Source organism: Ostrinia nubilalis, chromosome 19, assembly GCF_963855985.1.
Source record: "Ostrinia nubilalis chromosome 19, ilOstNubi1.1, whole genome shotgun sequence".
Classification (NCBI taxonomy): Eukaryota; Metazoa; Arthropoda; class Insecta; order Lepidoptera; family Crambidae; genus Ostrinia; species Ostrinia nubilalis.
The window spans coordinates 11,897,713-11,924,717 of record NC_087106.1 but is presented as its reverse complement, the minus strand read 5'-3'; the positions used below and the strand labels follow the sequence as shown (position 1 = coordinate 11,924,717).

Sequence of the window (27,005 nt, the reverse complement as noted above, 5' to 3'; positions counted from 1 at the left end):
ACAACAGTCCTCCATCGCGTTCGGTCTTGAGCTTCGCGTTTGGTTTCGCTCCGAGTCTTGCCGATTTTCTTCGCCTTGTCTGTTACAGTACAAATGCTTGTATAGAAGTTCTTTAAATCCTGCAGAAATTATCTCAATTATAATTCCGAAAAGCTTTTAGAAGGGCATAAGATTCATAAATAACGTATTGGATTTCTATGGAATTTGACTAATTTATATTGCTTTATTAAATTCTTTGGTCAGTTGACAATTAGCAGATAAATTAACAGTATGAGGATGTATGTGTGTTCAACATATCTTTACATATATACACTTACGGTAGAGTATATCAGTAGAATTACCATGAAAATAGATAACTTGGCACAGTCTATTCTTCGCCATTTTTTCTCAACTTTGCAATTACATAATTCAGAATGTTTCCTTTTCCAGAGATCTTTCGTTCAAGAAAGGCGACATGATCATCCTGCAGAAGAAGTTAGACCCGTTCTGGTACCAGGGCGAGTGCTCTGGCCGGACCGGGATGTTCCCCATCACTTATGTACAGGTAAGATACACTTTGGTCTACACATTTTATTTTTGTTCTAAAATTGCTTTTATTGCAACTACATTAGGTGCTATGGCAGTAGGTGGACCGACGGTCTAGTAAAGGTCGCGGAAAGCAGCTCGATGCGGACTGCGCAAGACCCGTCGTTGTGGCAATTCTTGGGGAGGCCTTTGTCCAGCAGTGGACGTAATTTGACTGAAACCACAGTATTTAGTACACCATTTTCTTTATTTTCTTCCATCATACACAAGAATACGCGTGCGTGAGTAGAATGTTCGCTCGTATGTGAGGCCTTGTCGAATAGTATCCTGTAGGTGGGCAATCGTGCGTGTTTAGTTTTCGATGTAAACTCGCGGAGATGAACAGGCCTGCTGAAACTAACAAGTCCTACAGTGTTAAACTTTCATGAAGTCATCTGTACTATGTCTATTCTATCAAATAATTTAGTATGTAATATAAATAGAGACCTTTCTCTCGTAAATGTTAAGAAAGTTGAAATAAGCTCGTTCGTTATTTTACTTATGCAAGAAAAAGTCTTAACCATTTATGGGTCCTTTACTACTATTTCATAGTTGCTAGCAGACAATAAATTCCTATCATCTTTTCAGGTGATTGTGCCACTGCCGGTCCCTACGGCGCTTTGTAAAGCTCTCTACGACTTTCGCATGTCAGCGCCGGACGAGGAAGGATGCCTTGCTTTCGACAAAGGTATGATGATCTATAAGTTCTGCTCTACTAGACAACGGCAAAATTGCATATGAGTTCCTTTAGAACTCGTTAGATTTGGAGTGCTGTAGAAAATTTTGATAGATCTAAAAGTTTTCTACTTCACTCAATTTATGACATATTTTCTTGAGATAATCTTTAAGGCAATCATAAAGCAACGGGGTATTTTAGTGTGCTTCTGATGTATGGGATCTGCGTATGGGATAAATTCAGAATTTTATTAGTACTATGTCTGCCCTTTTAAGTTATACACTTGCCAAATTAGCTTTTAGTAGGGACTAATGCTTTGGGACAACTGACGCTGAGGGGAAGTGACGAAAGAAACTCGGTCACATTTGTCAGACTTTATAATAAAGAGTGAGCTAGGCTGGTAAAGACCAAGCTCTATTGTCATTAATATTAACATAGGTATTTCGTTAAAATACATTTATTCCTTGATAAAAAACAAATGTTTTGGAGCCTCCGCTGCGTCAAGTATATTTATTTATTTATTTATTTAAAATAGGTACACAAACAGATCACTGTCAATTATATAGCCATGAAATTAACAAAATATTAAATAACTAAACAGAGATCCAAAATCAGCGTACACAACATGCTTAGTATTAAATAAAGCTACTTATATTAAGACAAATGTAAATATACATAAAAATAGGGTAAACATTGGATAGGGTCGAGGACGATTATTTATTTTTAAAGATTTCTGTTACCAATCTCTATAGGTAAATAAAATGTGATTTATCTTTCAAATATATTTTTTTTCCCTACAGGCGCGATAATAACAGTCCACCGGCGCGTGGACGAGAACTGGGCTGAAGGTCGTCTGGAGCAACGCGTGGGCATCTTCCCCATCGCCTTCGTGGAGCTAAACCAGCCCGCTAGGCATCTCATGAACAGGTACGTACTGAGGTTAAGATATTTTGAGTCTTATTCCCTGTTGTTATGGTTCAAAACAGAAAAATTTGATCTTATTAGGTCCGTTAACGGGTTTAAGCAGCAAACATAGGGTGGTTCGCTCTATAGTCTGGTCTGTGAGCACGTAGAATTTTGTCCAATGACCCCAAGCTACCCATCCTTATCGCTCGCGCGTAATTATGTTGCTGTCGCGCGTAATTTCACTGCGGGCGCCAGTCGCACAGTCGCGACAGCAATATAATTACGCGCGAGCGATAAGGATGGGTAGCTAGGGGTCATTGGATTTCTACGTGCTCACAGACCAGGCTTTAGCCAATTGACTAACTTTTTATGATGCACCCATATAATGATTGAATCTAAACATATTCTAATGTGAATATGAGACTAATTATACACACAATGAGCAGTCAAAACACTATTCACACATAGATTTTTTATGTCGATGGGAACTAGCTATCAAGTTTCTTGACTGATAAAATGTATTGAGTTCGAAGCTATGTACTAAAATCGAATTTTACAGCCGATTGAAAACGAACTGTTTTGGGGCTGTATTTGCTGTAATTTTCTAGATTATTGTCACACGGCAAAGTGCAAATGTACAAAGAAGAAAACCTAACCATGTTTTATTTCTTTGTTATGGGTATTACTCTACAGCAGAAATAAAATGTATGTATTCAGAAATTATAATTACTGATCATTGCTTTTTTATGTATTTTTGAGAACTTGATTCCTGCAAATGAATGAATAGTAGATTTCTGTGAATTTGGTTCTAAAGTGTTTGTAATAAAGTAGCTTTTTGTCTGTTTCAGTACTCCGCTAAACCGTCCCGTGCCCCCGTTGCCAGAACACGCGAGAGCGGGCCACTCCGACCACAGACATCACACACAGGTAAAGGGAGCTTACACATTGTGACTTTTTGCAGCGATACAAACACGCATTTGAGTAGCGCCGTTCGCCACACCCTAGCGATCATATATTTGTATGGAATCATGCGCGAGTCAACCCATCCACAACAATACAGACATTAAAAATAAGAATAAAGATTGTTATAACACCGTGGACTTCACTAGAAGATTTCATTAACAAGTTTCTGCCGCAAACATCATATAAATAGGAGCTGCAACCACAATCTTGGTTAATTCTTCATCCAACCTACAGCCTTAGGCTTATAGTACTGTTAACGTAGTTTAAGTTTATTTTTATAACAGTTATAACATTATTATTGTAAAGTAAGAAGTAAAGTATTTTTTAAGAAGTCCCAGCTTTTGTTATTATGACTCGCGTTTGAAACGATGCCGATGGGACTTTATGTAGCGTTTGCTGCATCACATTTGCGTGGGGAGTAGCGATGCACGCATGATTGCGTCCATAGATCGTTTCATCCACGAAGACGCGTCTCACCAATTTTTTGGTCGAGGGAAGCGCGGGGGTGCGCGGATTTAAATCCGAGCAATCCCAGCGTCATTATTGAAGTGTGTGTACACTCATGGATATTTTAGCGTGTATCGTTATCGCTCAAACATTAGCGGAAGAATGGTGGGGCGCGTCTTCGTGGACGTAAGCAGGCCTGTTCATCTCCGCGAGTTTACATCAAAAACAAAACACGCACGATGGCCCACCTACAGGGCCAAGGCCTCACATATGAGCGAACATTGACTCACGCACGCGTATTCTTGTGTATGATGGAAGAAAATAAAGAAAATGGTGTACTAAATACTGTGCAGTATTTAACCGCCTAAATAATAATAAAAACACAGAATGTACTTTTTTAAGATGCCTCAAGACACTGAGAGGTAAATGCAAAATCATGTATTTGTTCCGCCATTTTCCGCAGTTTGGCACCTTACGTCACATCATTTTACCGAAGTCAGCCCTATAGCTTCGGCGCAGTGCCGATCACTGACGTTTGTCAACAAAATGGTGCTTGACTCTTGAGACAAGCTAAATTACACCATATTGTTAATGACATTGAGCATACATTTTTTTAAATACCTTCGCGAAGTAAAACTTCTGTACACGTAGTACTTATTATTCTGTGACGTAAGGATTTTTAGTGGGGAAAAGATTGTTTTTATATCCGTTGCCATAGTACAAGCTTTGTAATTTGTAATTTTTTCACTTCTGTTTCTTTCAGCACGCGCACCGCTCCCAGCAGACGTCGCTGTCGCTGGGCGCGGCCGGGCCCGGCGGCTACCAGCCCGCCATGGCGCACTCGCACCCCGCCTACCAGCAGCCGGCGCACCCGCAGCAGGTGACTGGTGTATGTCACTTCCAGCACGCGCACCGCTCCCAGCAGACGTCGCTGTCGCTGGGCGCGGCCGGGCCCGGCGGCTACCAGCCCGCCATGGCGCACTCGCACCCCGCCTACCAGCAGCCGGCGCACCCGCAGCAGGTGACTGGTGTATGTCACTTCCAGCACGCGCACCGCTCCCAGCAGACGTCGCTGTCGCTGGGCGCGGCCGGGCCCGGCGGCTACCAGCCCGCCATGGCGCACTCGCACCCCGCCTACCAGCAGCCGGCGCACCCGCAGCAGGTGACTGGTGTATGTCACTTCCAGCACGCGCACCGCTCCCAGCAGACGTCGCGGGCATACAAAATTCGACTGTACGGCGTACAGTCAAAAGTTGCTATTAAAGTACACGACTTAGTATTCGAATACCCTGAGTACTCGAAATCTGTATTCGAGTATTGTGGATCCGAGTACCTGCTAAGTATTCGAGTCAGTCTGACTCGGCACATCTGTATTCACCTATGTTTGCAATAACTTTTTGTACTTAAAAGTTGGCGTCGCTGGTGAGTGACGGTACCTTACTCTACAGTGGCGCCATGTTGGCGAATGCAAATGTTCAGCGCTCACCAATTGGCATTACTGTCTTAGCCACTAGCAAGTGACAGGGCTTTACACAGTGGTGCCAAGTGGTGAGTGCTAAAACGATAGCCCTTATAAATGATTTGGTTAAACACGCTAGCAGCACCTAAAGACGGTAGCAGGAAGGCGCTGGATGCAGCCCGCTACCAATGGATCAACATAGAAAACATTGTAGGAGGCCTATGTTCAGCAGTGGACGTCCTATGGCTGATATGTTGATGATGATGAAACACGCTTACAACAAAAATAGTAAGACACGGGTCTTAACGCGACGTTTATTAATGAGTTACATTATGTACTCACGACGTTTCGGCTGCGATGCTGCAGTCGTGGTCACAAGCAGACTGGCGGCTCGGGGCGTCGTCCAATCGGGCGGGCTTGAAAATTTTCAACTACCCTCATATTGTCTTTTGTTACACTACCACTAGTGATATTACAACGACACACAACACTCACAGTATCCGTATTCGACCCGTGTCTTACTATTTTAGTTGAAATGGAACGCGAAAGTTTAAAATCTTACGCTTACAACATTTTCACTTTCCCAGGTGGTGGTCCAGCAACCAGTGAACCAGCACGTGATATCCCACGGGCTGGTGTCCCGCGAGCCCAAGCACTCACTCGACCTCATCCATCTACACCTCCATCCGCACGTCACCCGCGTGGCCGACGCCGGCGCCGGCCCAGCACTGGGCATACATGCCGTAGCGCGAGTGGCTGATTCTTGCGACCGGTTGCGCACGAAATTCGACCCTTACGCGACTTCTGCGCCGATTCACAAGATCGAAACTACGTATCAGAATGTGCGGGCGCATGAACACTTTCCTGTGAATTTCAGGTAAGCCTTTCTAATGTCTCGTAGATTTTATGTGACGTCACATTTTACGAATAGCGCGCGAACATACCCGAACGTCGTCTTCGGCTGTCATCTGACTCCCCGGGCCGCACGATGTGAGGTCGTTGAACTCTTGGAAGCGCTCACGTGACGCATGTAGCGGACGCCAGCGTTAGGAATACACGCCGTAGCGCGAGTGGCTGATTCTTGCGACCGGTTGCGCACGAAATTCGACCCTTATGCGACCTCTGCGCCGATTCACAAGATCGAAACTACGTATCAGAATGTGCGGGCGCACAAATATTTTCCTGTGAATTTCAGGTAAGCGTTAAAACACTTTCTATTGTCTCCTATATTTTATGTGACGTCACATTTCACGAATAGCGCACGAATATATCCGAACGTCGTCTTCGTCTGTCATCTGACTCCCCGGGCCACACGATGTGAGGTCGTTGAATTCTTGCAAGCGCTCACGTGACGCGTGTAGCTAACGCTAGCGTTAGGAATACACGCCGTGGCGCGAGTGGCTGATTCTTGCGACCGGTTGCGCACGAAATTCGACCCTTATGCAACCTCAGCGCCGATTCACAAGATCGAAACCACGTATCAGAATGTGCGGGCGCATGAGCACTTCCCTGTGAATTTCAGGTAAGACCAAAATAGTTGCTGTTACCTCTTAGATTTTATATGACGTCACATTTAACAACGAATAGCGCACGAGTATACCCGAACGTCCCCTTCGACTATCATCTCACTCGTCAGGCCGTCCGATGAGAGGTCGTTGAACTTTTGCAAGCGCTCACGTGACTCGTGTAGCGGACGCCAGCGTTAGGAATTCACGCCGTGGCGCGAGTGGCTGACTCTTGCGACCGGTTGCGCACGAAATTCGACCTTTATGCGACCTCTGCGCCGATTCACAAGATCGAAACTACGTATCAGAATGTTCGGGCGCATGAACATTTTCCTGTGAATTTCAGGTAAGCCTTTCTAATGTCTCGTAGATTTTGATTTTGTGACGTCACATTTAACGAATAGCACACGAACATACCCGAACGACGTCTTCGGCTGTCATCTCACTCGCCTGGCTACTCGATGAGAGGTCGTTGAACTCTTGCAAGCGCTTACGTGACGCATGTCGCGGACGCCAGCGTTAGGAATACACGCCGAGGCGCGAGTGGCTGATTCCTGTGACCGGTTGCGCACGAAATTCGACCCTTACGCGACTTCTTGCGCCGATACACAAGATCGAAACTACGTATCAGAATGTGCGGGCGCATGAACATTTTCCTGTGAATTTCAGGTAAGCCCAAAATAGTTGTAGTTACCTCGTAGAGTCTTTATGACGTCACATTTAACAACGAATAGCGCACGAGTATACCCGAACGTTCTCTTCGGCTGTCATTACACTCACCGGGCCACCCGATGTGAGGTCGTTGAACTCCGGCGTGCGTATCGGACGTCAGCGCCAGCCTGGCGTTAGGAATTCTTGCCGTGGCGCGAGTCGCTGACGCCTGCGTCAGATTGCGGACGAAATTTCACCCTTATGCGACCACCATACCGATTTCCAAGATCAAATAACATTGTCTCAAAGCAATGAGGGCTATCGTTTTTATACTTAACAGTTGGCACCCCTGGCGATTGACAGGACCTTACTCTACAGTGGCGCCATCTTGATGAGTGCAAATGCGATAGTCCTCCTACCACTTTAGCGCTCACCAGTTGGTGCCACTGTCTTCGCTACTAGCAAGTGACAGGACCTTACTCTACAGTGGCGCTAACTGGTGAGCGCTAAAACGATAGCCCTCGTTGCAATGGAGAAGGTTGTTAGAGTCCAACTGATTGAGTCTGAAATTGTTTATTCCAGTTCAAACAACGCGAGCTCAGACTCGAGCTCGAGTATGAACACACCATCGTCGTTCGGCGTGAGCTCCACCACCACGCCCAACAGCAGCAGCAGCGCCAGCGCCTGTGACAGCGCCGAGCCCAGCCTGCCCAGCTCGCCCGACAACAACGCCTGCCCGCCCACCGTGCTGCCGGCGCCCGAGCAGGTGTGTAAAGCCTGGTCCGTGAGCACGTAGAATTTTGTCCAATGACCCCAAGCTACCCATTCTTATCGCTCGCGCGTAATTATATTGCTGTCGCGACTGTGAGACTGGCACCCGGAGTGAGTATGCGAGCGCGATAGCAACATATCATTATCGTTTCAGCCAAATGACGTCCACTGCTGGACAAAGGCCTCCCCCAAGGTTTTCCACAATGAACGGTCCTGCGCTGCCCGCATCCAGCAACATAATTACGCGAGAGCGATAAGAATGGGTAGCTTGGGGTCATTGGACAAAATTCTACGTGCTCACGGACCAGACTATAGTAACGTGACGTCACACCGACGCTCTGTACGGACAGGTTTAACGCGGGAAGTGTGCGAAAGAGAGTTGCATTCGAGCGCGCAGTTAGCTCGACCACCAGTTCTCTCCTCCTGGCCGTTTTTTTTTATGAGGTTTACTCTTCGGTGAAGCAATACTCTCGGCCCGCAATAGCAGGTTACGGTCTGCTCCATGCCGCTGCTTAGTTAACTCTGCTAATTAGAGAAGTAATAAGCGCGGCCCTCCAAAAGACTGGGCCCTGGTATAGATTCCGCCGGCGCCCGTCTTTTATAGTAGATATCTAGATGGCAGATGCCCAGAGGGTCTTTACCGGCTCCCCTCGATTGATAGGGCTTACGGGTCGCCCAACAGGTCCGCCGAGTTGACGAAACCAGCTGCCGCATAGATGAAAAATCAGCTGCCCGCGTGATCAAAACTCGCTGAACTTGCCCGAGGTGCACCTCATGAAAATCCCTGACCATCTGCACCTCAAACTTTCTATCTCGTCTAGGTTTTTTCTAAGACTATTTAAGTTCATTAAAAATGTTTCCTATTCGCCAGGAATCTTCGCTCAATACTTCAATGGGAGTACTGAGTCTAAACGAGAGTTCCACCGCAACCAACACGTCTCTCAACGTCAGTTTGCCGCCTTCCGAGAGTCCCAAACTGAACGCCTCCACCGCATCGAATGCGAGCGGATCGGCGACGCAAGCCGCGCAGAATCAAGATGCGACGGAGAACGCTACTAGTGAGCCAAGACTGGACGCCCCTTCATCTTCTAAGACCGTATTGCGGTCTAGGTGAGTTTCATATCCTCTTAGCTCAAAGCTGAACGGAACGACTTTAACGCGCTAGCTTTGAAAGTTGTTTTGTAAATTAATTTCTCCTTGCTCCTGAAATAAATCCTGAATTCATACTGCAAGCTGTGTTTAAATATCACGCAAGCTACCGAAACCCGCAACTCTAGCATAATGATCAATGGCAATTTTACTTCATTTTGCGTGTAAAGTCTGCTGACGACACTTGCCATCACCTCCACCGCGGTCGTGCGATGTTCACATCCACCCGTGGTTGTGATGTGTGTGATGTTTTATGGTTTATTAGCTTTTGTTCACTGAAAAAAATGTTTGGTTACTGCTTACACAACAAAAGTGACCACCGAACACTTTGGTTATTAGAAACAAAATGTTGTGTAAATTAAACAAATAATTCTGTAGTGAGCTAGACTTAGTTTGGTTATAGTTAACACTTAGTTCGGTGGTCACTTTTGTTGTGTAAGCAGTCACCAAACATTTTTTTCAGTGTTATGATCAGCGACAATACACCAGAATTTTGTTAAAAATAAACACGTATTACAATTACATAAGAAGCTACACATATGTGTATTAAAGGTTTATCTATCTATATCTAGTGGGCCGGACTCCCTACTCAACTTCGGCCTAGGGCTACAAGCGGCGCTGTCGCCTGCGCACAAGGAATACGCGGGGCGCGCGCGCGACAAGCGGCACTCGCTCACGCCGGCCGAGCATCTTCAAGGATCGCACGCTACGCAGAACAGGTGAATGATTTGTTTTAACGCAATCGTCTAACGGGCTTCACTAATACGATATGGGTTATTCCTCAGCTACCTTACTTGCTTTGGCGCTTCTATTTAATACTGAAGTTAGCCGAATAGTATAGTCAAACTCTTCGTGTTCAAACTTTAGAAAGCTTTGAGCCCTTTGTCCCGGGCTCTTTACACCGACGGCAATCGAAAATCGGGCGTTGTTTTGTTGCTCGAAGCGAAATGAAGTGCGTATCTGCATTATCAACTTTGGCCAACTTCGTAAGTAGTCTAGCTGCGGTACTAGAGTTAATCATCCAATATATGAACATAGTCAAAAGTTTGAACACATCTGTGATTGCCAAAGGTTCTAATATCAGTCATTTTTATTTCACAGACATTCAGCAGAGATCCTCACCACCAGCTTACTAGACCACGTGCCAGAGCGGGACAGAGACGGCGGCCAGCGCGAGAGGGAGCGAGAGAGGCGACGGCGGCGCTCGCGCAGTAACGAGCGGCCGCTGCCCGCTGCTTACGTCGCGCTGTATCCTTACAAGCCGCAGAAGCCAGACGAGCTGGAGTTGAAGAAAGGAGGTGGGACGAATGATTTTGAGCTTTGTGACATTGTGTTAAGGTTCAAAATCAATTGTAGAGACTAAGAGTAGAATATGGGGCCTGTATTTCAAATATCTATTATACAGGGTGGAATTTTGTAATGCCACCTGGAGGGAATGTACTCTTAATACTGTAGGTAGAAAATTTTACTGAAAGAAAACATTCCTTTATTTTTCAAAAGAAAAGAGAACTGCATTCAAAGATATTCGTAAATTTTTGTAAAATTCACTACCTAATTTAAGATTTCATGGTTTTCCTTTCATTTGATTTATCAAGTTTGTTAGAGAGATTTCATCCGGATTCTTATACTTAACCCTAACGATTGATACAATAAAAATACAAGGTGTAATTTTTAACAGATTTTCGTTGGTTCGATAACCGGTGTGGCAAGCAAATTTTTGGAAGTCTTTGAATGCAGTTCTTTTTCTTTAAAAAAATAAAGGAATGTTTTATTTGAGAAAAAAAAATTCTACAATGTTAAGAGTACTTTCCCTCCAGGTGGCATTACAAAATTCCATCCTGTATATCGTTTCATCCACGAAGAGGCGCCCCACCATTCTTCCGCTAATATTTGAATTTTATCTGTACACGCTAAATTTAAATTATCCATGAGTGCACACGCACTACAATAATGACGCTCGGATTGCTCGGATCTAACTCCCCGCACCCCGCGCTTCCCTCGACCATAAATTGGTGGGGCGCGTCTTCGTGGATGATACGATCTATAATTTTGTAACGGGCATGAACATAATAAATAAATAAATATCTTTGGACAATCTCACACAGCGCCATCTAGCCCCAAAGTAAGCAATTAATATGCTTGTGTTATGGGTGCTAGCTTAACGGATATACTACTTATATACTTTTTTTTTAAATACATACAAATTATACATAGTAGCACCCAGACCCGTCACAGGAATTAAAATTCATCATTTCAATTTCTGCCCGGCCGGGAATCGAACCCGGGTCCTCTCTGCATAGTAGTCCGTTCTGAACCACTACACCAAACGGCCGACTCCATTGTATTTAGTGACATATTATGATAAAGTTGTTTTATCTCCTACGGCCGACTCCATTGTATTTAGTGACATATTATGATAAAGTTGTTTTATCTCCTACGGCCGACTCCATTGTATTTAGTGACATATTATAACAACGTTGTTATGTCCCACAGCGGTGTATACAGTGACGGAGCGTTGCCGTGACGGCTGGTATAAAGGCTGCGGCGAACGTTCCGCGCGATGCGGCGTGTTCCCCGGCAACTACGTCGCGCCCGCCAAGCACTCGCCGCGCCTCAAGCACGACAAGGTACGCGGAAATGGATCTTACTGCCTCGCAATACGGCTCACATTGCTAAGGTGGTACAAGTCTAAGCTCAAGCACGACAAGGTACGCGGAAATAGACCCTACTGCTTTGTAATAAGGCTCACATCGCTACGGCGGTACAAAAGCTGCGGCGAGCGCACGACAAAATATGCGGAAATGGACCTTGCGAGCCCGCAATATGGCTCTCATTGCTGCGCTGTTACAAGTCTAAGCTCAAGCACGACAAAGTACGCGAAACTACACCCTACCGCCTTGTAATACGGCTCACATTGCTACGCTGGTACAAAGGCTGCGGCGAGCGCTCGGCGCGATGCGGTGTGTTCCCCGGCAACTACGTCGCGCCCGCCAAGCACTCGCCGCGCCTCAAGCACGACAAGGTACGCAGATATGGATCCTACTGCCTCGCAATACGGCTCACATTGCTACGGCGGTACAAATTGCTAAGGTGATACAAGGCTGCGACTTAAGCACGACAAAGTATGCGGAACTACACCTTACTGCCTCGCAATACGGCTCACATTGCTACGGCTGGTACAAAGGATGCGGCGAACGCTCGGCGCGATGCGGCGTGTTCCCCGGCAACTACGTGGCGCCCGCCAAGCACTCGCCGCGCCTCAAGCACGACAAGGTACAAGGAAATGGATCTTACTGCCTCGCAATACGGTTCACATAGCCTTGTCGTACTTTACTGGCTACAAAGCACGATAAGGTACGCGGAACTACACCCTACCGCCTTGTAATACGGCTCACATTGGCTGCGGCTCAAGCACGACAAGGTACGCGGAAATGGATCTTACCAGCCCGCAATACGGCTCACATTGCTACGGCGGTACAAGGCTGCGGCTCAAGCACAAAAAAGCATGCGGAACTGCACCTTGCTACCTGGCAATACGGCTCACATTGCTACGGCGGTACAAGGCTTCGACTCAAGCACGACAAGGTACGCGGAAATGGATCTTACTGCCTCGCAATACGGCTCACATTGCTGCGGTGGTACAAGACTACGACTCAAGCAGGACAAGGTACGCGGAAATGGATCTTACTGCCTCGTAATACGGCTCACAATGCTACGGCGTTACAAGGCCGACACTCAAGCACGACAAGGTACGCGATATTGCATCCTACCGCCTCGTAATACGGCTCACATTGCTAAGGCTGGTACAAAGGCTGCGGCGAACGTTCGGCGCGATGCGGCGTGTTCCCCGGCAACTACGTCGCGCCCGCCAAGCACTCGCCGCGCCTCAAGCACGACAAGGTACAAGGAAATGGATCCTACTGCCTCGCAATACGGCTCACATTGCTACGGTGGTACAAAGCTGCGACTCAAGCACGACAAAATATGCGGAAATGGACCTTACGAGCCCGCAATACGGCTCTCATTGCTGCGCTGGTACAAGTCTAAGCTCAAGCACGACAAGGTACTCGGATATGGATCTAACTGCCTCGCAATACGGCTCACATTGCTAAGGCTGGTACAAAGGATGCGGCGAACGTTCGGCGCGATGCGGCGTGTTCCCCGGCAACTACGTCGCGCCCGCCAAGCACTCGCCGCGCCTCAAGCACGACAAGGTACAAGGAAATGGATCTTACTGCCTCGCAACATGGTTGCGGCGAGCGCTCGATGTGATGCGGCGTGTTCCCGTGATAGTTTAGTGATTTAATTAAAGATCTGAGGAATGCATTACTAAAGTCCGGTCGCCGAGCAGCTAGAATTTCGTCCAATGACCCCAAGCTAACCATCCCTATCGCTTGAGTGTAATTATATTGCTGTCACGCTCGCACACTTATGCCTTGATCACACATAGTGGTAGCACAGTCGCGATAGCAATATAATTACGTGCGAGTGATAAGGATGGGTAGCTTGGGGTCATTGGACGAAATTCTAGCTGCTCGGCGACTGGACTTTACGTATTTGAATTGTGCTAAAGTTCTAACTAAGAATGTTGTCTGCAGAGCACGGCGTCTCCTGTGACAGCAGTCGCTAAGCCGACGCAGGCGCCGCCGCCCAGCAGCAGCCTAGCGCCGCCCGACGCGCCGCCCAGGGCGCATTCCCCGCCCAACGCCAACGGTACGTATTTAAGTTATACCTTCTTTCAAAGTAATAGTAATGAGGGCTATCGTTTTAGCGCTCACCAGTTAGCGCCACTGTAGAGTAAGGTCCTGTCACTTGCTAGTAGCGAAGACAGTGGCACCAACTGGTGAGCGCTAAAGTGGTAGGACTATCGCATTTGCACTCATCAAGATGGCGCCACTGTAGAGTAAGGTCCTGTCAATCGCCAGGGGTGCCAACTCTTAAGTATAAAAACGATAGCCCTCATTATAGTCTGATTTTTAATTCCATGGAATTTTGACATTTCAGAAGTGTTGCCAACATTGAAACATTCCCACTAAGAATGGAAAGCATTTTCACAAATTAAAAAATAAACCTTTCTTGAATTTAAGGTTTCAATTGAAAAACTAAGACTTAAAAATGTGCTGATCATTTCTAAATGGTCATTTTTTATTATCATATTTTTGAAGTTACAAAAAAATTATGGACATTGTTTTTCTATTACTGGACTCCCTGGCCAATAATCCATAGGTTACAAACCTTTTTATGAAAATTCTTTTATTAGTAAAATCTTCGCTTCATATAATAGCCAATTTAACAACATGCCAATTTTATAATCCAAGTTGATTATGATGACGATAATGATGATTGATGATCAATACATATTTTCGTTTATGATAATAATATGTTGTTATACTGTGTTATAAACACGTTTTTTTTTCTATATAATCTCTAAAATGTACATAATAAATTAGTGTACATTGAATTCACAAAACAAACAATAATTCATTCTTGTAAGTTGTACTTGATGTAATTTCATTTCATATTTTTTATTAATAATTCAAAGCGAAAAAGGTTTTTTACATCTGAATTGTCAAAAAATGACAGCTGTCAGAATTTCGCCGAATTAAAAATCGGAGTACAGTCCTCTCAACTTAAGCTGAGAATTGCATTTGTGTGAGTGCACACCGATAGTGTAGAGTGGCAATCGGCTTGAGGCGCGGCGCGTCCCGCGCATGGTTTAAACCGGTTTATACTAGTTTATAGCAAGCGGCCTGAGGCGCGGCGCGTCCGCCACGCGTCACTTCCCTGCCGCTCACATACTTCACTTCACCCCCGGTACTGGTAGCAGATAGACGTGTAATTTTATGTAATTGTGTTCCAAATATTAGTGAAATGGCTCCTACTGTAAATGAATTTCCTGTACGAAAACCATTAAGCAGGCAAGTGAAAGAAATTTTATGCTAATTGAATACGTATTTTAAAGGTGTGAACGAAAAGTTTTAAGTCTGTTTTTATTTTGTAATTTTATAAATTTGTTTGTCTTTTTGTTGTATTTTGTAAGGCTGGCTGGACGCCCTCTCTTTAAACGGTGCTCACAGAATATCAGCGTCGAGGTACTTCGTGGCTTGGCAATTGGCTTAAGCTGAGCGAGGACCTGTTTTTATTTATTTATTTATTTAAAAGGATGTGTCAAGTGTCGTTACATCGGCCCAATTGGTAGCTAGTGTTTTATGGAGTTCCTTTTAATAAAACATTAATTTTATTTGTATTTGTTTTACTAACCGTACTTTTGGCGATCACTCACACAAATGCAATTCTCAGCTTAAGTTGATAGGACGGTATAGTTGTGACAGTGACATCACAAACACATTTCTATGATAACAGAATCAACTTACGTTTTGATATATGTATTACTAGCTTTTGCCCGCGGCTTCACACGCGTGAAATTTCGTTTGTCACAGATCGTCATAAATTATAGCCTATATGTTATTCTGGATTATGAACAATAATACTGTAAAGTTTCATCAAATCCGTTCAGTGGTTTTTGAGCCTATTCATTACAAACATACAAAAATAGGTACAAATCTTTCCTCTTTATAATATTAGTATAGATAAAAAGTTGTGTCAATATGTCCATTGTAAGGTACAAACGTTTCATATTGTAATTGTAATAATTACTTACACCATTATCTAAATTATGTCAACAGCACAACCGCTGACATACCCTTGGAGCGTGAGTCCACAGGCTCAGCTACAGCAACAACAAAACACCCCTAGATCTGAAAAAGTAAGTAACTTAAAAACTTTTTAGTTATTCAGTTTCAATAAGATTTTATGGCCAGCGGTGTGCTTTTCCGAAAACCACAGAATAAAATTCCTACAGCCGACTTTCTAAATATAAAAGTACCTGTATTGTGTGTTTGCAGTAGTATTTGCTCGTAGTTACTATAACCAAACAATAACCAAAGTTACATCCACCTCAGAATAGTACATTTTCCCAAACAGTCAAAAGAGAAATCCAAGTCAGAAAAGTCGTCCATATCGACTGGCGTTAGCCTCATGAAGCGGCTGGCAGCCATGAAGAAATGCAAGTCCCCGCCTCCCAGTGGCTACAGTATGGACAATCCTGTGTTCGAAGACGGGCCAGGGACGTCTCTGATGCTGAACCTAGCCTCGCAACACCACCCCGTGCATGTCAGGTCAGTGATAGATAGATAGATAAACACTACACTACACAAGTCAAGACAAAATAAAAGAGACTGCATTATTAAGGCTGTCTTATCGATGATCTCTTCCAGATAGGCTTTTTTAGAGCAACTTTATCGTCAGTGAAGTTCTAACAGTGCGTAAGTCAAAAATTTACATTTTAAAGGAGATTGTTCGGAAAAAGCACGCGGTCTTTCTTCATCCAATGGCATCAAAATGTTAATAAAACCTTAAAAAAATACTAAGGCACTGACTATTAGAACTTCATTGACGTTATACACTTCTCAAAGATATCTCTGCCACCAGAGTGATCAAACGAAGTTACCTGAAGTGAAGTTCGATGAATTTTTTTCTGACTTCATTCCGAGTGCGTTTTAGTGCTACTTTTAGGCGTTTACAGGATAAATTGTACGAACACAAGTCCTGAACATTAACATTATTCGATTAAGTTTAAAATAAAATTCTCGGAATTTAACGGAGTTAAATGTTATTATTATTTCACTGACCATCCTCAATCATTGTTTGTGCTTTGTGCACGCATGCGTTTGTGTGTTAACATTATGTGTGCTGCTGTGTTTCTCGCTCGATATCTTGAATATTATTTGTGTATTTATAAAAGTACATAAATGAAACTTGCTCATTAATAATAATAATATAATTAACATAATCAGATACTAATGTTGAGCGGGAAATACAAAATGATTTACCGGTTGGGCTAACACAGCACTCATCACGTTGTATGCGTTTGTGTCGCCTCACACCTCTATGTAATATCGACAAGTCAAGTGAATCCCCAGTTTTGAATTCAGTTCTTCGTTGCTTCAATTTACCTACACCATGATTGATTATTACAAAAAAAAGATCTTTCTCGTAATGAGATTCTCACCTAAGGAGTACTATGAATCTAGCTATGATGTAAGAATCTTGTCCAGGAATTATTTCGATGCAAAAGAGTACTCGTGTGCTGAAATGTAGACGACATAAAGTGGGTTATTTTGATCCCTGGGCTGTGAACCCTCTCCTAACACAAGCAAGTATGTAAGCTTTTTTGGAGGGATTAACTGGAATATTAGCTTGATGGTACTATTTGACACCATTCCCCCCAATAATTGGAAATCATAACTTAAAAAAAGACACTTCTTTCTGGTTTTAAAAACTTAATTAATTTTAAATTACCTGTAAATTAACATTTTTGGCTGCATTGTAATTGAAAAAAAGTAGTATATTTGAGTTCACAAAATAGTGACGTCACTTGCTTGTATTGCCTTACAAAATGTATGGGAGAGTCTCGTTTCGTTTTAAAAAATACGTAATTGATGGGTGGTGTCAAATAGTCTATTGCACTACCTTATACCATCTTCTGCATTTCGGCATATGCACACTCTGAATCCGAGTCGCACACAGATCAAAAAAGCTCCAGCTTTTGATCCAGCTTTGAAACCTTACAATATCCAGATTGTATGATTTTAAACTATCGCGTTCCATTTCAACTAAAATGTCGCGCCCGTGTTTTAGTGCCGTGCCCGCTCAGTTTTAGCTGGCATTTCGGCATATGCACGCTCTGAATCCGAATTGCACACAGATTAAATAATAAATAAATTTTAATATCCTTAAACATTTTGCACAAACTAAGCAAAGCTTGTACTATGGGTACTAGACAACAGATATAAACATACTTAAATACTCTTTTTGTAAATACATACTTATTATACATAGAAAACATCCAGTCTAATACAAACAAATATGTTCATGCACACAAATGTTTGTATTGTGCGGGAATCGAACCCGCTACCTCCGGAATAGTAGTCCGTTTCGAACCACTACACCAAACGGCCGACAATTAAAACTTGGAGATTATTAAAAAAGCGAACACTTGACTCGTCGACGACTAATCGCACAATAACACAGGTCCGGCTCGTGCCCGTCGCAGCTTCTGCGCGCGCTGCCCGGCACCGAGCGGCGCCACAAGGAGCACGCCGTACTGTGCGTCCATGAGCACGCGCGGTGAGTACACAGCATTGGCGCAGCTCGATTCGGGTTTCTTCGACTTATTGGCCGGTTCGGGCTTATAGCTCGAAAGCCTTCAGGTTCAGAATGTCCAATTCCCAAAATGTCCAATTCCCAGAATGTCCAATTCCCGAAATGTCCAATTCCCGAAACGTCCAATTCCCAAAACGTCCAATTCCCAAAATGTCGTGTGTACGAATGCGTTTAGTTTTTGCAAAATCGGCATATAAACATAGAGTATTATTTGCAAAAAGTACGTAGAAAAAATTGGTACCTACTGCACTTTATACTCGTACAAGTATGAATAGTTATTTATATTTTTTTCTTTTTTTTTCTTTTGACCTAAAAAGTAAAGAATAATTTGTAAATAAATAAATGATTATTTAAATTTAAGTATGGTCATTTATTAAATATTTTAAAGAAAGCCTATGAGAACTTATTTAACAAACCTATCATAATAGTAGATTGGACATTTTGGGAATTGGACGTTTCGGGAACTGGACATTTCAAGAATTGGACATTTCGGGAATTGGACATTCCGGGAATTGGACATTTTGAAACCGTTGGACATTTTGGGAATTGGACGTCGGTGTTGGGGGAATCGCTAGAGCGACGGACTTTACTGAAGCTCGACCCTAGTACCATTGTCCCGCCCTCGCGGTACAAGCCCACCGGATGATTCGACGTTGGTTGAGGCCCACTGACGCAGCTGGGGCGTGCTGTATAACCCAGTCGAGTTAACTGCGTACCTGGCAGTCGTGACGTCACGTCGACGCTTTGGTACGGACGGGGCGAACGCGAGGTGAGTGCGAGGGAGAGTCGCATTCCAGCGAGGTACGCAGTTAGCTCGATCGTGTTGTACAGTCACAGAATGAAAAGGTTCGTCAGTTTTCAAATTGATTCCTTCATCGAATCGCGAGCACATATTACCTTTTGAAACTATGTTACAGAATAATCTCGAGTTAGAGAAAATAATCTTTAACTGTTCGTCAGTAAAGTTCAAAATTATTCAGATCAAAGTTGTTTGACGATTTAACTTGTCAAGAAGATTATTATGATTGATAAAATAAAACCTTCTTGTTGGTTCAACCTGCCATTATCTATTAAATAAAAAAAACTACATTTTGTAACATTATTGCACTGAAGGGATAGAAAAATAAACTAGCAAAACCTTATTCGTTAGCAAACGTCATATTTATTTAAATGTTAGCAGCACTGTTTCTTGCACGGTTATGTTGGCAGGTTTGACTCTTACAGTACCTAGTGCAAGCGAAAACCGACACTAAGGTGACGAACCTTTTCATTCCGCGACTGTACATTCGCCCCTCGCGACGTGTGTCGAAATCCGTTATTCGCGTCTGCGCCACATTGCGCTGCTTATACTATTCTTCCATACAAACACGCGTGGGTGCGCCAGCGCAACTTTTGGTGTAGGCCCAGTTATAGGTAAGGCGACTGAGTTCTCATCAGACACTATCAAGGTAAAGAGCTCTTGTTTGATATTAATAAAGACTACTAATTCAATTTAATTTGCATGCACTGTTACTGGTATAAAAGATGCTGGATAAAACAATTTGTTTACCTGCTGAAATAGTCAAAAAAGTAAAATAAAGGGATAACAATAGACGTCACAGATTTAACGGCGATGTTATGATTTTGGCTTTTATTAATGTGTTATTTTGTTTGTTTTGTTTTTGTGCTTATTGTATGACGCTTTCATCATCGACTCCACAGTTGGTTTCACTCGCATCACGTTCACTTCACTATGTTATTAATTAATATACACTATGATATAAGTTTACTTTTAATACATATTGTAAATCTAGGGATTCTTCTTGAGTCCTACGATTTTGGGTTGCACTTGAAACTTTTCACATAACCACACCGATACCGGATAGCGTTAAATAAATACAATCACATATTTGTTGCTGCCACACGTATGAACGTAATCGTCGGTTACAGTTCAACCAACAACGACGGGCCGTGGCAGTCGCAGCACCGCAAGTCGCAGTCGCTAGACGTGACCGCGGTGCGAAGAGACCGCCACCATTCGCAGAATGTTAAAGAGAGGTGTGTGTGATTTCTTACTCCTTAAATGGTGTAATGAATAAGGAACCTATATTATTTTGAGCCTTGTTGTCTGGGCTTGAACTTAAGTCTAGAACTTTGTTGATTGTTGTACCAATTGTCTAGTTGCACTGATTTTTCAATGTCAACTAATTAGATTGAATGAATTGCATCTTTGAATTTAGCTAAGTATCAGTGAAGATTTAGCTGGCTGACCAGCGGAAAATAAAAAGATATGTCTGTAATAATATGACTTTCAATCTAGTATAACTTGTAGGTTATCTAAGTTAATAAATAAATAAATAAATAAATCTGTTTGCAAGCTTAATATGCACTCTGATCTGTCCTCCTTATATAACTGAATTTTATTCCAGATTCCGCTGCATCGTCCCTTACCCGCCGAATTCGGAATACGAGCTAGAACTGAAAGTGGACGACATAGTGGTGGTATCACGCAAGCGCGGCGACGGCTGGTACAAAGGCACGCTGCAACGCACCGGCCGCACCGGGCTGTTCCCAGCTTCCTTCGTGCAGAGTTGTCCGCACGAGTGACTGCCGATGTATTGGGTCAACCAACCAATAGTTCCACGAGATAAGTCCAAAATAATACTGAAAACCTGAAAACTCCGTGAATTCCGATTTTTACTTGCTTTGAAATTGTCAGTTGGCGAAATAGTCACATCATCGGCGTGTGTTGCTGGGATAAAGCGTTTGACAACTCACAAAATTCGGAAACGATGCCTATTAGAGTAGGCGCACACCGTTGATTTTTAGTTGGCCGATAGTTGTGCCCGATTTTAAATTGTATGAAGAATCGGCCAAATCGAATCGGCGTAGTGTGCGCACTCCCATACATGCCCATACTGATCAACTGCCGACGAAAAATCAACGGTGTGCGCCTACTCTTACGGGCCATATTTGATGACCCATTTTTATTACGATTTTAAAAGCACATTGGCGCTACGATGCCTATTACGGGCCATATTTGACAACAAAAACAGAATTAACATAATTCCAAATTGGCGCTACCTAGCGAGAGAGCAGCTATGTAATGATCGTAATTTAATGAATTGCCATATTAAAAATAAGTAAATCTCGATAAATTCGACGATTCGACTAACTTTGGCTTAGGTTAGATTTGTAAGGGAAAATCAGGGAGCTTGGGAGTAGACCGCGCTGTGTTTATTTTTTTAATACTCGACAATGTTTATAAGAGCTCTAGAAACTATTTCCGTCTCTGTCTTATAAGTGTTGACCACGAGAGACAAGAGACTCGAGCAGTCCAGCTTAACGCTCTTGATAGAGGTTTTGTAGTAACTAGTGGTCTATAACTAGACTTATGTATAGTATATGAGTGTTATCAGTAATGTATATGAAAATAAATTCACTCAAAATGTTTTATGACAATGTTTTATGGTATGGCTTTTAGGAATCGACTATACATCATATTCCTAGTTGTTTAGCAACTACCGTCTGACAAAGGCAATGCGATGCTTTGTCTAACTTCACATGTTCTTTATAACGGTATTTGACCCATTGGAACCCATAGGACAAACAAATTTTTGAAATAAGGACTTAATTATTAAAATAAAATCAAAGCAGTGGTCGTCCTAAGCTAAGCATGCTGTTGTGTTGCTATTATCATTTTTTATTAAAGTTTCTACAAATACATTATAATAATAACGTTTGCTGTGTTTGTTAGATGTTGAACTAGTATTCTGTTGTAAAATAAAATCAAAAATGTATAGAAATTTCACGCCCGTCTTGATATTTTTAAATGGTTGCTATCGTTGTTAATATTTGTGGGCCAAAGGAATTATTCCCGTTATAATATGAATTTATTTTTGTATTGGAAATCGAATACTTCGATTGCGGCGATGTGAAGCTTCTGTCGTTTGAAATGCAACAATAATTCCTTGGAGGCATAATTTAACAAAAACTTTTACCAATTTTACATTTTTATAGTAAATAACAACAGGCACTATTGTAAATGTTCGGTTCTGTAATCTGTAAACGTTAATATGTAAATAATGGAAACAAATTGTCAAACAACTTTTACAACATATAATTTACACCTTCTTGTTTACTCTTATAAACTTTTGTTTATACTTTTTAGACAATTTTACTTCTTATCACACTAATTTCAATTTATAATTTAAGAACAATACGCTTATTACGTATAATTATTGTTTTAAGACACTGCCATAAAATATTACATTGATTTTTCAACCTAATTTCGGTGGTTTAACTTTTTAATTAAATAGTATCTAATGTACCGCATGTAATTATTATCCATCTAGTTTAGATAAATATTTAGATATGCATTATGATCAGGTTGAATTTATACAACTTAAACTGTAGGATTTATATGTATAGACGATAAGTAATTTATATAAATGGATTTTTAAATTTTCTAAATAAAATTTATTCTTTTCAATAGCAAAATTTTTGAAACTTGGAATTAAGACTGTATAATGTAGTCTTGTTTTAAACGTTTGTTTTTACTGGTTATTCAATAAATCAGTACCGTTTAGATAATTTTAATGTAGATATTGTTGAATAAGGTGGATCATTCACGAATATTGTAGGTTATCTTTAATGACGTGTCTATAATTGTTTTTGTGGATGTCTGATTAGCATTGGACTGTGTTGTGTGTGTGTTCACATGAACACACACTTACACTGTGGCACAAATAGGTGTGAAATTGGGTCTGCCCAATGTTCTCACATAATAACAGTAGATAGTCTAACGCATTTTTATGGAAGCACCGTGAACGATGGGAGAAATACTGCCTTTGAAAGTTTTGTAAGTTTATATATTTTTCAAAATATTAGTAAATGACTACTAATAAGACTCCCTTGAATCTTTCGAGTATTAATGTTACTGCAGTGCTGCTAAAAGTCGTTGATTAACGTAATTTTGAATCCGATATCGGCCATACACAAAAATGATGTCTTTAATATAACAAATACTGTAAAGTTCGACGCTCAACTAACCCTCGATCGTAGTATCGGTATACTCTACTTATGTATATTTAAACGTATTCTATAATGTATTCGTATGTAATGAATTGCATGTATGCTATTTTGAAAATCCTCATTATTTTATACATTTGTGTTGATTTTTGTAGAAAATGGTCACAAAAGAACTGATTCGTTTTAATTAGTATTTATTTGTTTCGTTCTCTCTCTAATAATCCACACAACGAATTTTCATGAAACTACTCGAAAATTCTAGATGTATTTTGGACCGTTTTCCAATTCTTCGCCCTATTTATTCAAATGTTACAAATTGTATATAAAATATAGGGTAGCGTTTATAAATATTAGATACAATTTACAATATTCGTTACTCTATTTCAGATTTCTGATGTTCAAAATTTAATAGAGTATTACATAAATATTTAAAATAATTGGGAAACGGGTCCAACATTGTTTTATGTTGATTTTGTATCGTTCGCTTTTAGTGTAAGCGTAAGTGAATCATATCGAACGGTTGAATTAGGACATTTTGAAAGAAATAAACATTTCTTCTTATATTCAAACTTTTATTTCAGTTTGCCCTTCTCCAATATCGATTTTAACTGTAAGAATTTTCAATCTATAATATTAAAATTGATTACCACCATACGACTGACAATTTCAGACTTTTTCTGAAAAGGTAAAAGAAGTGTTAAATAGTCTATGCACGTTTAAAAGTAGATGTTTTTTAAGCGTCTACCTGAGCTGGTTAAAAATCTATAAAATATAGATAAACACTTTATTGCACACCATAAAAAATAAGAAAACAAAGAAATGCACAGCCCATTTTAGGCGGTTTTATTACTATGAAGCGATCTTTTCCAGACAGCCTAGAAGACAGTCTGTTGTTGAAAATAAAAAGTACGTTACAGTACCTACGTATTGCACTGCCAGACAAGACCCACGGTGCAGTGTGGCTGTGACATGAACTGCTTGACGTCATTGGTCACGTGGGCCGGTGAGATGTGCGTGTTCTTGACACTGACATTGACATTGCGCTCGAGAATCCATGGAAAAGTTCAATAGATTCTTTTGTTTTGTTTTAGGTACTCATACAATTAATTTTGCTTATTAACCTCTCCTATGCTTTGTCTCATATCTGTCAACTGCTTTGTCTCAGATCTAAGACAAGATTACTTTGTCATTTGGAACATCATTTGAAAACCGTAGCAGTTGAGGGGTGCAGTTTTGCGCGGCTCAATAGCACGCCAAAGGTTAATATAAACAAACATAAATATTTTGTTTTTTATAAACCCTGTAACTTTATCAAAGCTGTTTACGTGCCATTGGCGAAATCATGGTTCTCAAAACCAAGTCGTTGCCAAAATAAAAGAAGAAGAAGTTCAGTGGAGGGTAGTTGAAAAAATAATGGGGTTCTTTATTTTTAGTTCAGTGTAGACTTTAGTACAAATCAGTTAATTTGTGTTGTGAAGTGATAAATATTAAAAAACATTGACACGACTTGATTTCAAACGCGTATTTAGTGACGAGTGACTTTTGTCTTGAAACTTTCGTGAAACCGGTGTTATAGTGAAAACCAATGGTGTGTGTGTGGTGTACTTTTGAAGAGGTTGGATACCAACATTTCGTGAGAACCCAGAGGTGATTTCGCAGAATATGGGTCCGGAGTTGCAGTACCAGGTAAGTACTTAGTTATAAGTTCTTAAAATCTTGTCAAATTGTATTTGTAATTGTAAGAGAAAATGTCCTGTCTTGAAATGAGCGTGGGGGTTGAAGTAGGTTGCTTTTCAAATGTATGATAATCATGTGTTAAGCTGGATTTAGCCGGGCGTGGGTTGACCACGTGGCTGTGTTAGTAGGTAATTAATGCACGAATAAATTCACATAGTAACTACTTAGTTCCGAGCAGTTAGTCTAATCTTAAATCCCAAAAACCTTATCGCTGACAAAAATGTGTGCATAGAAACAAATTCCACCTCCGAATTCCAGACAAATATTAAAACTTAAGAATTATTATAGGTAGGTACATATGTAGTTGTGAGCCATACAACTACCGAACGTTCGATCGCGTAACGTAACATCGTCGCGGTCACAATTTTAAATTGCTAGAGATAGACGACAGGTGCAGTGTTATGCCAATCGCTACATAATTTCAGTTGATTTGTTACACTTCTAGACTCAGTCATTACCTAAATAACTGAACTATTAAGTAATCTGACCGAACTTTTGGCGCTGTAACTTTCAGAAGTTATTTCGACGATACACTGAAGTAAACAATTGCATTATTAAACGATAGATAACCGCTTGACTACAGTTTTTAAGGGGGCGTCTTCTAGTTAACCACACCCACGCACGTCGTCAGTTTAAATGAGATCGGTTTATTAATTTATTGCTATGTCATATCTAGCTTTAGTGCGTCATCAGACTGTCGTCTGGGCCTAAACACTCCTCCGCATTTTCTCCGTAAGCTGCTGAAAATTCTGAACGGACATTAGTTAGTAAACACTGCGGTACCTCTTGTAAAAGTTATTAGATTTACAAAATTTTAAGTGACTGTCGAGAGACTAGGACCACAGATTGAGATAAGATAATACTAGTCTATCAACCACCGGTGAGTCTGACTTATAATGTGAAAATGCAACCTAGGTATTACAACTAAAGATCTTACAGTGTTTACGTAGACGTGCCGTATGTTACTACGCGTAATAAGCACTTCGTGTCCTCCATTGATATGTGTGATAATCTTAATTCAATCGTTCTCTTACGCCAGAATAAGCGTGCACGCGCATTCGTTATATTCAAACCGTCAAACGCTCGTGTACCTACTTAATGTAAGCTCATACCTCGTAAACCACGACAAAGGGTAATCTGAAAGAGCCCTAACTATAAGAATACGTACTTAAGTAGATAAAGAAAATCTGCGATAGATAGCTGACATACAAAGAATCCTCGCGGTGGAACGGGTAGGCACTGTAGGCAGAGCACAGTATAATCCGACTACGAGTATAATCCGGGCCTTTTCAAGGCGAGAGTGAATAGGCACAGGCACATACAGGGCAGATATGTACCATCCTAGACTGCATCCCACTTAACATCAGGTGCGATTGTAGTCAAATAACTGCCTTGTTAAATGCATAAAAAAACAGTGGCAGGCATTATTTCGAAGTAGACAGTACTATCCGTTCGTAACGTCTATAACAAACTATATTTAAAATATTTTTCATTTACTACTATTGATAAAAATTGTATGTGTATTTGGGTAAAATAAGACACATTAATTGCGTTTAATCACAAACTAATTGCGTTTAATCGCGGTTGTTACCGGACCGTTTGTGACGTTGTAAGTACGTTTTTACTTTCATCAATAGAGCGCCTTATGCTTATGTAGAGGCACTCTTTTACTGCCTATCAACGGACGGTGATGTACAGCAACTTAATTGTACTTACAAAGTAACTTGCTCTCAGATTAGGGTCAAGTGTGAAACGGCTAATGATTGACCGCGCAGTGGCGCAACTTTCAAGCGGCTTTCCCACTGCGTTACTCACGTATGTGGGAGGACGGGCATTATCTCGAAGTGGACAGTAAGTACACACGACAGCACATCAGGCTACCCATTTTTGTTGCAAACTCGCCCCTATCACAACTGCACAAGAACCCACAGTGGTTACCTTG

At 41.8% G+C, this 27,005-nt stretch overlaps 1 protein-coding gene across 1 annotated transcript in view; it reads left to right on the top strand.

Moving 5' to 3' along the window:
* The window catches only part of LOC135080968 (E3 ubiquitin-protein ligase SH3RF3), a 42,730-nt gene extending 21,774 nt beyond the window's left edge, over positions 1–20,956 (top strand). The window contains exons 5-24 of the mRNA XM_063975690.1: positions 430–544; positions 1,153–1,252; positions 2,041–2,167; positions 2,995–3,073; positions 4,320–4,718; positions 5,603–5,892; positions 7,754–7,937; positions 8,814–9,052; positions 9,664–9,810; positions 10,193–10,389; positions 11,585–11,718; positions 11,835–12,113; positions 12,182–12,364; positions 12,891–13,154; positions 13,690–13,804; positions 15,778–15,857; positions 16,076–16,269; positions 18,185–18,280; positions 20,246–20,353; positions 20,725–20,956. Of these exons, the coding sequence (XP_063831760.1) occupies positions 430–544; positions 1,153–1,252; positions 2,041–2,167; positions 2,995–3,073; positions 4,320–4,718; positions 5,603–5,892; positions 7,754–7,937; positions 8,814–9,052; positions 9,664–9,810; positions 10,193–10,389; positions 11,585–11,718; positions 11,835–12,113; positions 12,182–12,364; positions 12,891–13,154; positions 13,690–13,804; positions 15,778–15,857; positions 16,076–16,269; positions 18,185–18,280; positions 20,246–20,353; positions 20,725–20,902 (3,508 nt within the window). The 3' untranslated portion in view covers positions 20,903–20,956. The remainder of the gene's footprint in view (positions 1–429; positions 545–1,152; positions 1,253–2,040; positions 2,168–2,994; positions 3,074–4,319; positions 4,719–5,602; positions 5,893–7,753; positions 7,938–8,813; positions 9,053–9,663; positions 9,811–10,192; positions 10,390–11,584; positions 11,719–11,834; positions 12,114–12,181; positions 12,365–12,890; positions 13,155–13,689; positions 13,805–15,777; positions 15,858–16,075; positions 16,270–18,184; positions 18,281–20,245; positions 20,354–20,724) is intronic.
* The last annotated feature ends 6,049 nt before the right edge of the window (positions 20,957–27,005 follow it).